This window comes from Heterocephalus glaber, unplaced genomic scaffold (genome assembly GCF_053883595.1).
Source record: "Heterocephalus glaber isolate CG9 unplaced genomic scaffold, H.glaber_assembly_v1.0 deba00001458, whole genome shotgun sequence".
Lineage (NCBI taxonomy): Eukaryota > Metazoa > Chordata > Mammalia > Rodentia > Bathyergidae > Heterocephalus > Heterocephalus glaber.
In genome coordinates, this window is record NW_028258306.1 from 66,349 (window position 1) to 81,552 (window position 15,204).

Consider the following 15,204-nt stretch of genomic DNA (forward strand, 5'->3'; position numbering starts at 1 on the left):
GTTACAGTAATTGGAAAGCTAACTACTACCAAAATGTTTCCCCAAGAAAAGAGCAGTTTCTTCCTCAGTTTTATTATCCACTGCCAGAGCCCACAGTGTTAGTTATGCCCAAAGCATGCCGTAAGCAGTGCAGGCTGCAGAGTTAACTTCCTCAGTTGGCTTCCTTTAAGTAGCGAGTCTGACTGAAGCTTCGTGACTCACAGAAGTGCCTCATGAGCACTGCAGTACTGCACAGGTCAACATGACCTCCCTGCTAACGACCACAGTGGAGGTCAGAGTAATGGCCTATGAGATAACATCTGTAGCCGAGGTCAGAGTAATCGCATCCAAATTCCATTCCCACAATTAGTGCCTTCATAGCTTTGAAGGACAATACTCTAATTACAACCATATATTTTGTCTATCTTGCTTCTAATTTGAAAATGCTTTGACTTCTCTTTAAAGCCTTGGCTGCATTAGTTTCCATGGTAATTTCACCTACTGCACATCTATACATGGACCTCTACCCTGATTGATGAATAATAAAATTCGGTGGGAGAGACGGGCCAGTGCCTTTTGCCAAAGGAGCGTTGGCCTTCCCAGTTCACACCTTCTCTTTAACTCAGCCTTAAGTTTTTCTTCAACCTTGCATCGCACATTGGGCAGGTGGGGACTAGAGACTTGCTGCGGGAGTCTCTGGCAAACCACTTGGAGAATAAGAATGAATGAGATAATCACAGTGACTGGTTTATTCACTGTACTAAATTTCAACTGTACTGTATAGTCTTCGTAGATTGTAACAAGCCCCGGAAAACAAACCATCTATTTTGAATGAAAAAAATACTTCAATTACCAAAAGTACATGAATAAAGACAGAATCTGATTGCCTGGGGTGGAAGTGGGGCTGAGTAGTGAAATGTCAGGGTTAGATCTGGTCTGTAGCTGAAATCTTGATATTTAATTGATCATGAGTTTTTGGTGCATTAGATTAAATTCATTAAATAATATTGCATTATACTAACATCTATCTTTTGGTAACTTAATTTGAACGTGTGACCAGACCCTCTTGTCAGATGTATCTACCTAGATTAAAAGATTTTTACTCTTACAAGGTTTCATTTCTTTTTTTCTTCCCGAGGCTTTAAGGAATCCATGACATTGCCTGGGATCACAATTCCATACACCCAGAAGGAGATTATATGCCCACTGAATGAAGAGTTAATATAAAGAGACAAGAGCTGTACACAAGTGTGACAGATCAGGACTTAGCCAAGAATGACCTTGGAATGAAGGTCAGGGCGTTTTAAATACCTGGATTCTTTTTACTGCCAATGACCTTTTGCTTTTTGATCTTGGCTCCCATTTCCCTGGATTCCATGTTTCATTGTTGTCCTTAGTGTCTTCCTTAAAGACATATTTTCCCATTTCATTAGCTTATGACATACGTTTTCAACATTAAGAAAAGTTGATGCTACCCAGCTTTGGCATTCAATTTGTAATCATTTGTAATCAATTTGAATTAAGGTCTCCTCTCAGTGGTGAGTGCATAAATGAATAAGAAAAAGTCCACACCCATTGAGAGCTTCCACCCAAGGCGAGAACTCTAGTTCTACCAACATGTGAACAAGGTATCAATGAGAATGATCAGTGGCTGGAGAGAAATGAGGAATTGTGAAGCATGGAGGATGTAGAGTCTGCCTCTTCTGGCTCTGGGAAGCAGTGGACTCAGTGCCAGGACATGAAAGTGGGGACAGAGTGCTCAGGGTAGGGTAGGCTGAGCAACGGGAGGCAGTGGGAGAACAAAGGCCATGTGGTAGGAAAGCACCGAGCATACCTGGAAAGCTTGGAGGACCAGAGGGGAAAGAGGCTCATAAATCTGGAAGTCCCCATGAGCCAACTACAGTGTCCCTGGTCATCCTATATAGTGCTTAAGGGTGACCTGCAAAGATTTCAGATATGGATTTTTGTGAATTAAACTTCAAGAGTACCACAATTATAAAAGGCGTGATTCTTTAATTTCAGCAAAGTGGTTTAATTTGATAGGTCTTTATACAGGGACAAATTTCTGGGTCCATGTCTGTCATGATGGTCTTTCTTTACTATCATCTACAGCATTTGGAGAAAGGAAAGCCACAGGTGCCAATCAATTTCTGACGCTGACCACATTTGAATGTGCACGAGCCTCCATTTTGGTAGCAACTGACAGGATTGTTTACAGCTTCAGAAAAACCTAAAAAAAGAAAAAGAAAAGAGAAAAGTAACTGAGTTTTACACCTTAAATACAACATCAGAACAGGCACAAATCCTAGTGGGTTTCACTGTTAAAGTCGTGTTATTGCAGGAGAATGGAACACCACTCAAGGGTGATTTGCATCCAATTCTTGCCTTTGCAGGGCACCTGCACTTTCCTAGAACCACAGCAATGAAGGCCTTGATCAATCTGCACCAGGCAGGGGCTCTGCAAGCCAGCCTGCCCTGGAGGAGTTCACCTCTTGGGGACTCCACTTATGCCTGCATACACAAGCCAACAGTTTCAGCACTAGAATAGCCAGCAGTGGTCTGTTTTAAATGTCTGTTTTGCAACGTTTAGTTCATCAAACTGAGATGGGAGAAAAACGTACATCTGAAGTACTGGAATTGTTTAAAGAGCTCTTGATGCCTCAGGAAATTTACAGTTGAAAAAAATGAAGTCAACCTAAAGTTCTTGAATATTGTTTCTAGTATCTAATTTCTGGCTGCAACCTCATCCTTCCTTCCTTCATCTTTTTCTCTGTCTCTTTCTCTCCCTCTGTATTTGCTGTTGTTGTAAACACTGGCACATACTAAGGTCCATGGTATTTCTCAAAACCTGTTTGTTCTGTTTATATTTTAGGCTTCTTACATAAGAGAAACTGTGAGATGCTTAAGCGCGTGTGCCTGATTTATTTCACCTAACAGTATGGTCTCAAGGTGCATCCATTTCCCTTCAAATGACTCAAGTTTATCTTTCTTTAAGGCAGTGTAGTACTCCATAGCATGTAAATACCACCTTTTCTTTATCCATTCATCTTTTGATGGACATATAGGCCACTTCCAAGATTCAGCTATTATGAGTTGTGCTACTATAAATATGGATATGCATATATTACTATAATGTGATGTCTTTAGTGCTTTTGGAAAGACACCTAGAAGGGGAATAGCTGAGTTAAATGGAATTTCTAGTTTCAGGTTTTTGAAGAATCTCCACAATAGTACTGGTTGTACTATGTGGGGGGCCTTGCCCCCCTGCTAGAACTCTTGAGTGCCTTTTACGGACATATCCGGGCCTGCTGCAAATCCACCTGGCAACAAGGAAGTAGCCCCAGTACCCTCCTCTTGCTCCTCCCCTCTAGCCCTACGGTATATATGTTGTAGCAGCTTCCGCAATAAACGAGACTTGATCAGAAACCTGTCTTGTCTCCATCTCTCGTGTCCCCTGTCCTTTGTCATTCTCACCCCCCCCCTAGGGTCTCCGTTGACTTACCCGCGGGCCGGGACAAGTGGCGCCCAACGTGGGGCCAGAGAACGGGGGGATCCAGTGAAGAACGCTGCTCGGGGGCCCAATAAAATAAAATAGAAAAAAGAGGATTGCGTCTGACGTGAACCTGCCGTCTTTCCTGCACCTCGGTGAGTTGAGCAGCGATTATGGGACAGGGCATTAGCCAGCATGAGTTATTTGTACAAGGTCTTAAAGAAACTTTACAGGCACGAGGGGTAAAGGTTACAGTCAAACAGTTGTTAAAATTTTTTGATTATATTAGAGATCTCTGCCCTTGGTTTCCCGCCGAGGGTACTATTGATGAGAGGAGATGAAAAAGAGTAGGGGAGGCCCTTAAGGATTACTATGCTACTTGCGGACCAGGAAAGGTCCCGATCACTGCATTTTCTTATTGGAATCTTATTAATGACATTATCTCTCAAAAAACCAAAGATCCGGTGGTGGCTCAAGCCATCCAGGTCAGGGAGATAGCTCTCCGATCGGAGGAAGGGTTGATCACTCTCCCTCGGAGTGAGGAGTTTGTAAATACCCTGCAGGATGCCAAGATGGCGCCGAGGCCCGAGCCCCTGCGGGACGGGACTCCCTCAAAGGATGAAGGAGAAGACTTGATGTCTTTTGATAGCGACGATAACTTAGACAAGAAAAAACAAAATGTTCTTGATGAGGGCTTACAGGCGGGCTCTGCCTCTTCCAAGCCTTTTAAAGAAAAGCTTCGGCGCTCCTCAGCTTCTGCCTCCGCTCTTTCAGCCCCTGCCTCTGACCCTGCCCCGCCTGTTAAGGAGGTACCAGCCTTGTATCCTTCCCTCCGACATTTCAGAAACCCCCCCTTTTCACAGAACGGTCCGGGGGAGGCTGGCTGGGCCAACCTCGAGGAGGAGGCAACCAGATATCGCAATCCTGATTGGCCACCCGTAGTTCAATGTCCGCCTCCTTATCTTCCAGAACCCAACACTCCCATTGCGCCCGCTCTAGCATGCCCTGTTGTTGATCCCCAAAAGGAACTCTGGGACAAAATAGAATTTCTAAAAGAACAGATAAGGTTAGAAAAGGAACATCAAGAACTTATTACCCAGCTTGAAGGCTTAAGAACAGGCAAAGCCCATGAAAATGTCCCTAGAGAAGACACCCTTAAGCCACGACCCCCCATTAGAGGGGCGACCCCCAGGGTGCCATCTGGATCAAGGGTACCCCTAGAACTTGAAACTGTGGAAGTCTTTCCTGTAACTGAGACTGCTGACGCACAGGGACAGGCGTGGAGACACCATAGTGGTTTTGATTTCAAGGTTATTAAAGAACTTAAAATGGCCGCAGCTCAATACGGGGCCACTGCACCTTACACCATGGCTATTTTAGAATCGGTGGCAGAAAATTGGCTCACCCCAATTGATTGGCAGACTCTGGCCCATGCCACCCTTACAGGAGGTGATTATTTATTATGGAAATCTGAATATGTTGAAAATTGCCGAGATACTGCTAGACGCAATGCTCAGGCGGGTAATGGTTGGATACTTGATATGCTTCTAGGGGATGGGGCCTATGCTACCAGCGATCAGTAGATGCAATTTGATGCGGGGTTATATGCCCAGATTCAGACCGCAGCCACTAGAGCCTGGAGAAAGCTCCCTTCTAAAGGGGATGTGAGTGCTTCTCTCACCAATATCCGACAGGGGCCTGATGAACCCTTCGCGGATTTTGTTCACCGCCTGCTCACAGCAGCAGGTCAGATTTTTGGGAGCGCAGAAACCGGGACAGATTTTGTTAAACAGCTTGCTTTTGAAAATGCAAATACTGCTTGCCAGGCCGCCATCCGCCCTTATAAAAAGAAAACTGATCTCTCAGGTTACATTCGCCTTTGCTCAGAAATTGGGACCGCCTACCAACAGGGACTTGCTATGGCTGCTGCCATGCAGGGTTACATGGTCAAACAGTTTTTGTCGCGCTGCCCAGGCAACAAGTGTTTCCGGTGGGGGACAACGGGTCATTTTGCCAAGGAATGTCAGGCCCCTAGGGCGTTGGCCCCTGGGGCCTCACTTCCGGGGCCTTGCCCTCGATGCAATAGAGGAAGACATTGGGCGAGAGAATGTAGGTCCAAGACGGATGCTCAGGGCCGGCCCCTCCCGCTTGTCCATAACCCGGATCAGGGAAACGGGAGAGGGGGCCAGCCCCAGGCCCCCGCACCCAAACAAATTTACGGGGCTCTCAATTTTGCTCCAGCAAGCAACAATCCATTTCAGACCTCTTCAGAGCAACAACGGGAAGTGCCAGACTGGACCTCAGTTCCACCGCCCACACAGTATTGACTCCAGAAATGGGGGTACAGGCCCTTTCTACAGGGGTCTTTGGGCCCCTGCCTAAGGAGACCTTTGGGCTTGTAATAGGCAGAAGCAGCAGCACTATGGATGGGCTGCTGATCTACCTGGGGGTGATTGATAGTGATTATTCCGGAGAGATTAGAGTTACAGTTTCTTCCCCCAAAGTCATTAACACCATTCAATCAGGCCAAAGATTTGCTCAATTGTTACTCCTTCCCCTTCTCTCTACCTCTAATAAGGCTCTTAACAATGCCCGAGGCAGCCAGGGATTCGGCTCATCCGATGTCTACTGGTTGGAGATGCTTTCAGCCCAGAAGCCTCTCATGACCTTGTGGTTGGATGGGAGACAATTTTCTGGATTGGTAGACACTGGTGCTGATGTAACTGTCATCAAGGGAAAAATTTGGCCTCAGGCATGGCCATTAAAAGACACCCTCACCCATCTCAGGGGTATAGGTCAGAGTCAAAATCCTAAACAAAGTGCCAAAGCTCTGACCTGGAGAGACCAAGATGGTAATCAAGGCACCATTCAACCTTATATCATCTCAGGGTTACCCATTAATCTATGGGGGAGAGACCTATTATCACAAATGGGGATGATTATTTCTAGCCCTAATGAAATTGTCACTATGCAGATGTTTAAAAATGGGTACATTCCAGGCAAAGGGCTAGGTAAACACTCTACAGGTATTGTACAGCCCATTGAGCCAGTCCTTTGTAGCTTCAGCTATTCAGGCCATATGTAAATCTTGGGCCCAAATCTATGTTATACACTATATGGATGTCACACATTACCCTAAATTTGGAAATCTTAAATATATACATGTCAACATTAATACATATAGTGGATTTGTATTTGCCACCCTACAATCCAGGGAGGCTACTAAACATGTAATTGCCCACCTTCTAGTTGCCTTCTCAGTACTTGGATGTCCACAGCAAATTAAGACAGACAATGGTCCAGGCTATACCCGTTCTGGCTTCTCAAAGTTTTGCAAACAATTAGAAATAACACACATAATGGGAATCCCATATAATCCACAGGGACAAGGCATTATAAAAAGAGCCAACCTCACACTCAAACTTACATTAGATAAAATAAAAAGAGGGGAATGGTACCCTATCAAGGGGTCACCTAGAAACCTGATATCACATGCACTATTTATTCTTAACTTCTTAAATTTGGATGCCAAAGGTTTATCTGCAGCCAACCATTTCTGGCAACCAGAGATGCAAAAACAATTTGCCTCTGTGATGTGGAGAGACCCCCTGGACCACTCATGGCATGGGCCTGACCCCGTACTCGTCTGGGGCCGAGGGTCAGTGTGTGTTTACTCCAAGGAAATGAAGTCAGCCAGGTGGCTTCCAGAACGCTTAGTAAAACAAGTTGATAAGCGTGTTGGTGATGCCGATGATCCAACATTGTCCAATTTCAACCAGTTAACAATGGCGTCTACAATTACAATCTAATAATCATAAAGAGAATAGTATAATTCAATTTGGCTAGTTATATTTGGGTGCACCCTAATTTATACACTGTATCATATGTTTGTCTATTGTCTGTTGTTTGTGTTCGTACAGTTGAGCTCAATGTTTCCCTTCCTCTTCAAAGGATATTCACCTATTGTTAAATTGACTTATAGATAAATATTATTAAACTAAAGACATGCTTTTCTTCCCAGGTTGTTAATTGATCAAAGTACCACTGAAATTTATTTTATGAAAGTGACGTGCATTGTCACCCACATGCAACAATCAAATTGCAATTAACAGTTACAAAATAAAAAGATATATATTCTTAATTGTTTGTCAAAACGATTATAGATGGGAACTCCCTTTGATGAATATAGAAGTGGCCACCCAGAAAATGATTATTCTGGTCTTAATTCATTAAAGGGACCCCCTAGTAAATTTTATATTATATAATCTTATGGGAGACATATCACAATGAATATTATCTAAATATGTTATAAATTGATTGTATTGGTTGTCCTTGATATTTAAGCACTGAATATGTTGTTACAAAATGTTTACATTGGTTAAGTTCTGAATATGTTATTGTAATATGCCCACATTGGTTATCTTCAAAAGCTTAATCAGGTTAGCCTAACCCTCTCATCTACAGCCCAGCCTTGTTTACATCGCAGGATGAAATTTTGCTTACAGGTTAAGAAGGTGACATCCCTGATTCCGTTGCATGGTCTGTTGCTGTTCCTGGCATCGACAACAAAAAGTGGATTTCAACCAGTTAACAAACAACAATTGCTCATTGCCCTGTATGGTAACCCCTGTGACTGTACTGGGGGTTCTGGCAGGGCTGCACCCACAAGTTACACTCATAGTACTGATTGCAGTGACAAGATTGCCTACTTAGTTTATGAGGCCACATTAGTGGGAGGATATAACCAAAAATGGAAATGTGTCACTAAGCCTAAAATCATACCAACTGTCAATGGCAAACCAGGGCCATGCCCTGCCAGTTGTGTCATGGCCTCAGAGATGCATTCTACCTGTTACACTGAAGCCCAACAATGTACATATTCCGATGGAAAAATATATTTAACTGCTGTTCTACAAAGAACTTACAGGGGCTCCGTCGGAGGTGACTGGGATTTTCCCAGCCCCACTGGATATTCTAAATTTGGCCAAGCCTCTTGCAATGGCGGTCTCGGCAAAGATGTCTGCTGGCCGCCACAGGCCCCAACCCATATATCTGATGGTGGTGGGCCTTCAGATCAGCTCAGGGAAGAGCGAGTGCAAAAACAACTTGAGACTATCATCCAAGAGATGTATCCCTCCCTAAATTATCATCCACTGGTCCTTCCCAAACCTCGAGGCCCAGACCCTGACGCCCAAATCCTGAGTGTCCTAGAGGCCACTTATCATTTGATCAATACATCCAACCCAGACTTTGCTGCGGATTGTTGGCTATGCTTGACTCTTGACACACCCCTGCCCCTTGCCTTGCCAGTTGTTGACCAAACTAACTATGCCAACAGTTCTAGTTATAATTGCAGTTTTTCTCTGCCCTTCAGGGTCCAGCCAGTACAGTTCAATGCCTCAGTTTGCTATCTAAATACGGGCCACAACAATAGTTTCGATATACGTGTTGGAGTCCAAAATTTCTCTCTCTGCTCAGTAGTGCTTAATGGCCCTGCTGCCATTTGCCCTGCCCCAGGTCACGTGCTCATCTGTGGAGGGAGCTTGGCATTCACCTCCCTCCCTACTAATTGGACTGGGCTGTGCGTGGTGGCGACTGTCCTCCAAGACATCTCCCTTATTCCTGGAGATGAGCCAGTGCCCTTGCCCAGCTTTGACTATATCGCTGGGTGACATAAAAGGGCCATCTCACTGGTCCCCTTGCTCGTGGGGCTAGGGGTGTCCAGCGCCCTTGCCACTGGCTCTGCTGGCGTCGGAGTGGCGATACATTCCTATGCCAAATTATCCAACCAATTGATTAATGATGTTCAAGCTCTCTCCAACACTCTTACAGATATACAAGATCAGATTGATTCTCTGGCTGAGGTGGTCCTTCAAAATAGAAGGGGTCTGGACCTCCTCACGGCGGAACAAGGAGGGATTTGCATAGCCCTAAATGAACATTGTTGTTTCTATGCCAATAAATCTGGGATCGTCAGGGGAAAAATTTGCGAACTTCAGGAAGATTTAAACAGATGACGACAAGAATTCACTCAAAATCCCCTCTGGACTGGCCTCAATGGTTTCCTCCCTTATCTCCTCCCTTTGCTGGGACCCTTATTGGGTCTACTCTTGCTCATTTCTTTAGGGCCCATACTTTATAACAGAATCATGGCCTTTCTTAGAGCCCAGATAGAGACAATAAAAACAGCGCCCATACAGGTCTACTATAATAGATTGGCAATGGCTGACCAGGACAAATGTCAGACCATCGATTAGGTCCTTGCCATGGCGAAGTGTTCTCGCCCCACCTGGTGAGTGGGCTGGCAAGCCAATGACGGGCAACTGAGCAAGCGTGCCATGCAATGAGAGAGCCCTTGTGTGCCGCCTAAGACAGGTGCCAGAGCCTTGATTCTCTGGTTAACCGATGACGGGTAAGGTGCACGTTGCAGACACGTATGTTGCTCTGACCCAAGACAGGCTCAGCCCCCGCAGGCTTGGCTCTCCTGACGCCTTTCTTATAATTATAATTTTAAAGGGAGGACCTGTGGGGGGCCTTGCCCCCCCGCTAGAACTCTTGAGTGCCTTTTACGGACATATCCGGGCCTGCTGCAAATCCACCTGGCAACAAGGAAGTAGCCCCAGTACCCTCCTCTTGCTCCTCCCCTCTAGCCCTACGGTATATATGTTGTAGCAGCTTCCGCAATAAACGAGACTTGATCAGAAACCTGTCTTGTCTCCATCTCTCGTGTCCCCTGTCCTTTGTCATTCTCACCCCCCCTCTAGGGTCTCCGTTGACTTACCCGCGGGCCGGGACAGTACTAGTTTACATTCCCACCAAAATGTAGACAGGTTCTTTTTTTCCAGTAGCCTCTCCAGCACGTGCTATTGTTTGATTTCTGGATGATAGAAAACTGATGATAAGAAGTAGGGAGAGATATAGAAACAGAATTTATCAGGAAAGAAGAAAAGGAATATTCTTTCTTACACAACTCAAAAGAAAATGCACCAGCAATTCAGCAACAGAAAAACAGTTACTCTAGAGAAGGAGCTAAAACACTAAGTTTAATAAAAATACATCCTTATTCCAACACTCTCCAGGAAATTCCATTAAATAAGTCATCAGAAAGACTGACAGGTACATTGCTTAAGAAACACAAGAAAGAATATGTTTTCATACAGCCTCCTCAAGCAGAAGTCTCTGTGTATAAAGCAGAGACTCGAGACCCATATAGTAGGTATGGTAAATTAAAAACAAATTTTTTCAAAAGCTTGCTTTGAAACAACACTGAAAGTGAATCCTCTTGAAAAAAAGGAATATGTCAACACTTATAAACTGACTCTTCAAAAAAAACCCTGAAGCAATGTCATCACCATTTCCAAGAATTCCTTATTGCTGTATGCCTAGGGACAATGAAGGTTATTTAAATAGCTCTGCTTTCCCTTTATGCCAGGCTAACACTTTAACTCATTTCAATTTTAAGGCTAAAGAACAAGCAACATTTGACCAGTGTTTTCAGAGATTGAAAGAAAATAATAACAACAACAAAAACCACCTAGTAACATTTGGGCAATACCAAAAGGACACACAAACTCTGTATCTGAGCCAAAATGAAATTTGCAATGAAAATTGTGTCAAGTTTCCTGAATCACAATCATTTAAATATAACGAAGATGAGAAAAATTCTCAGCCATTCTTCTTCCCAGAAGTATTGAAGAGAGAAAATATAAAACTCAAGATTCAGAAAGAAAGAAAATATACTGGTAAACCAAAAAAGTTATCTAACAACATAGGAAGGCTGTTACCAACTGCTCTTCCCACCTTGACCATTCATCTAAGGAAATCTGTTCCAAAGACTTTCCTTCACTGGACTCCAAAAACATCCATACATGATTGTTTGGATGAATATGGGGATTTATATGTGACCCCAGTTAAGCATCCTACAAAAACAAAATCAAGAGCAAGACATGAAGGAAAGAACCCAGATGATATCCATAATCAGGGAAAACATGTTGCAAGACCTTATACTGCTCCAGAGCCTAACAAACAAGAAAGCTACACTAGAAAATTTCCAAGTCCTCGAATGGTTTCAGCAGGCTTAATCCACATCAATGATTCAACTCTAGACCACACTATGCATAAAATGTGGCCCCCCCAAATGAAAAGAAGACATTGAAAAATGTTTACTCATTTGCGATGTTAAAATATTAATGTTAAGTGGATCAGAATGATATGTGAGTCAAAATATTCACTAACAAAATGGTCTGGAGATTGTTCTTGTATATTATTGATTAGAAGTTAGCAACCAAATTCCATCTTATGAGAATCATTTTGTTATGACTAAAATGAAAAATAAACACATTTGAAGTAAAAAAAAAAAAAAGAAGAAGTAGGGAGATACCTGTTTCTCAAAGTGGAAGGGCATCAGGAGATGGAGGTCGGAAGGGTGGGGGATGAGAAAAGGAATCAAGATGTGCTAGGTGTTGGGTGCATGTGCCGACTCCGCGAAGGAATGTAAGCGCTCTGCACCGCCAACATTTTCCAAAAGCAGGAAAGAAGAAGCGGGGCCAAGAGATGCGTGGACGCGAAGTGAGGGACGGGAAAGCGAGGTGGACGGGGGTTAGGCTGCACGGTGCACGAGTTCCAGCTCCCCACGCTCAGCGCAAGCGCCGTGTACTGTAAACGCGGGCTGACAAACATTGAAAAAGCCGCCTGGTTCTTACAAACAAAACCAAAAATGAAGCGGGTTTTCCCAATATAATTTCTATCTGATTCACGATCTCAGGTCCTGGCCTCACACCTTCCTTCCTCTCTCTGTGCCTCCCTCAAACCCACGGTGCTCTCCCCTCCGTTTGCTCCTTCCTTGCGCTGTTACCATGGTAGGAAGGGTGAACTAAAGCTCAGACGCGCAGTCTGGGAAACGGCCCAGTGCGGGGCAGGAGCTGTGTCCAGGGCTGCCCTGAAAACACCCAGGATCCGCGAGTCCTGAGCTCCCTGCCCTCCACTCCCTGTGAGAACAGCTGAAGTACAGGAAGGTACAGCTGCAGCCTTTAGATGTCTGTAGGGTAATGGTCTGCATTTCTTTATATCAATGTAAAATTTCTTTTAAAAAAACCTGGAAAGAAAGAAAGAAAATAAGTCACCACAGGTTTCACCCAAAATGAGCAGTTTTAGCATGCAGAGCAGTGAGGACACACAACTAAAAGCTGCAGGTTGGCTGAGGAGCTGTGAATCCAACTGAGATATTTTTTATGAAACAAATAAAAGTTTTATAACAAAGTAATAAGAGAATAACAAGAGTTAGTACAGTGTGTATCATTATCTTCAAAGTAGTCAGAGAATGAGGCATAGACAGAAAAGATTCTCTTACAAAGAAGGAACAAAAGATAATCTCACAAAATTTTCCTTTCAACAAACTAAGAGAAACTGGTAGTATAAATGAAACAAATTAGCATCAATATTAAAATATCCCCCTTCTAGGTACCTTCCCCCAAAGAGTTAAAATCATCATATTCCAGGGATACATGGATACTCATGTGTACAGCAGCACAATTTATAATGGCTAGATCTTAGACAGAGGGTATGTGTCCATCAACGGAAAATGGTTAAGGAAAGTGCAGAATTTACACACAGTGGGGTACTACTCTGCCATAAAGAAGCACACCGAGATTCTTAAACAACTTTCAACTTCTGGGAAATGGGGATCAGTTCTATCGTGCAATCCATACAATCCAACTGGTCTAAAATGCACTGAGAGAATGTAGAGGAAGGAAGAGGAGAGGGAGGAGAGAGAGAAAAAGGATGACAAGCTGACTGTTCAAAACAATAAGAGACAGGAGAAGCAGCTGGAGACAAAAAGAGATACAGAGAATGCAAAAGAGAATGACACTAATGAGAGAGAGAGAGAGGGAGGGAGAGGGAGAGGGAGAGGGAGAGAGGGAGAGAGGGAGAGAAACAAGAGAGAAAATCTGATTCAGCTCCATTGTGGATTTTGAACTGTTTACCACTTGCCTTCTTACCTGGCAGCATCAAGAAGAATACCAGGAGGATGGAGAAGAGGAAATGCAGGATCCTCATGATGATGGCAGGCAACAGGTGACTTCTGAAGCAGACTGGGACAGGAGGGAAGAGAGCTGCCTTATAAAGGTCCTGGAGCCCGGAGTGGATTCGACAGTGGAGGTGCCCTTGCTGGGCGTGTCAGAGAAAATCCCAAGGACAACAAAGAATGTCCAGTCACCAATATGCAAATTCTCCACAGCCTGGAATGAGGAGTTTCTTCCTTCCTTGCCACTTCAGGATTTGGAGAGGAGGGCCCAAAGGGGTGAGCCTGCTCCTGGGGCACAGGCTTAGGCTGGGACACCTTCGGCTCACTTGTTGCTCTGAGGAGCTCCAGCTCTGCCAGTTTTCTGCTGTTTCTGAGGATCTGGGGACAGTTTCCAACTCATCCTTCCTTGCCTGTGTGTATTTAATGTCTGTGGCTAAACTGGGCAGGCTGAGTTTCTGATTTCCTGGCTACAGAGATACACAGAGGGAAGGGGCTCATCTCCCCAGCTTGTCACAAGATGGTAAAATTCATGGAAAAGCTTTAAAAATTTGCCTTCCACCCAATGGATAGGCACTGAGTCAGGTGGGTGTGCCGTTTCCTTCCTCAGAGAAACACACGGGAAAGACACAACTGAGCATGGCAGGTCTCTCTGGGTTCACACAGGGCAATGTGAGTGATTCATCCGCCATTCTGGCCATGATGAGTTCCAGGAATCTTCTAAACATCCTAGTCCAAGTTTCCAAGACTTCTGTTGATGTCAATGATGACAATCTTGTTTGTCCTTTGGATGTTGTTGCTCAACCCTCAGTGGGGTTCCCAGTCCTTGCACTCAAAGGAGATGCTTTTGTTGGTGCTGTTTCTGGAGGTTCCCTGTAGCTCAAGGCTGTGCAAGTCCTCGGGCCTCAGAATGCCCATGTTCCTTTGTAACAAGGTAAATCCATTGCTGGCCATGGCAATGGACAGAGCTTGTGCAGGAGCTCAGAGGTGAGGCTTTTAGAGAGGAACTAAGAGGTGTGATGCTCCTTCCCTTGAATGAAGCTTACAGAGAGAAGCCCACAGGCAGAAATCTGTATCAGATCATCATTTTTAATTAGAACTATGAGGGAGGTCTAAGCAAAGTCCTGGGAGCATGGACAAAAGGGGAGGTCCTCTTTATGTACAGTGGCCATGCATTAGAGGCCCATGGTTTTCTGCTAGTCAGACTTATTTTTCAGTACTGGAGATTGAACTCAGGACCTTGCGTTTGCTAGGCAGGCGTGGTGCCACTGACCTAAACCCATGGCCCTCAGAGACTTTTTTTAAAAATTGAAGCATAGTAATTATATATCCTTAGGTAATTTAGTGTGATGTTTCAATCACATACACAATATGCAATGATCAAATCAGTTTCATCATTTGTTCATTTGGGAGTATCCCAAATCTCGTCTCTTAGCTATTTTGAAATATACAATGAACCACTGTTAACTGTAATAACCGTAGTGTGCAATGGAATGCTAGGACTTAATCCTCCTGTCTACATTTCCTTCCTCCTTGGCCACATCTCCTCTCCCCCTCTGATGCCCTCCCACCCCAGCCTCTGGTAACCACTGTTCTACTCTCCAGTCTCAGATATGTCCTAGATATGTCCACAGGCATGGAAGGTGATCACGCTGTGTCATTAGGACTGGTAATGGCATTGTGATTCAAAGAGGAAATTTCTGATGGAGTAAGA

The 15,204-nt window shown here is 44.3% G+C and overlaps 1 protein-coding gene across 1 annotated transcript; it reads right to left on the minus strand.

The window, feature by feature from the left end:
- Positions 1-1,986: 1,986 nt before the first annotated feature.
- Positions 1,987-13,754, minus strand: LOC110347581 (beta-defensin 8-like). The gene is made up of 2 exons (XM_021252566.2): positions 13,468-13,754; positions 1,987-2,209 (listed from the first exon to the last, which is right to left on the minus strand). The coding sequence occupies exons 1-2, from the start codon at positions 13,523-13,525 to the stop codon at positions 2,082-2,084; spliced, it is 186 nt and encodes a 61-aa protein (XP_021108225.1). The 5' UTR covers positions 13,526-13,754; the 3' UTR covers positions 1,987-2,081.
- Positions 13,755-15,204: the final 1,450 nt, after the last annotated feature.

Bases quoted from the DNA above. Each gene is read 5' to 3' on its own strand.
- LOC110347581 (XM_021252566.2), bottom strand. From the start codon at position 13,525: ATGAGGATCCTGCATTTCCTCTTCTCCATCCTCCTGGTATTCTTCTTG. The intron at 2,210-13,467 runs GTAAGAAGGCAA...TTCTTTTTTTAG, and splicing joins ATTCTTCTTGATGCTGCCAG to GTTTTTCTGAAGCTGTAAAC.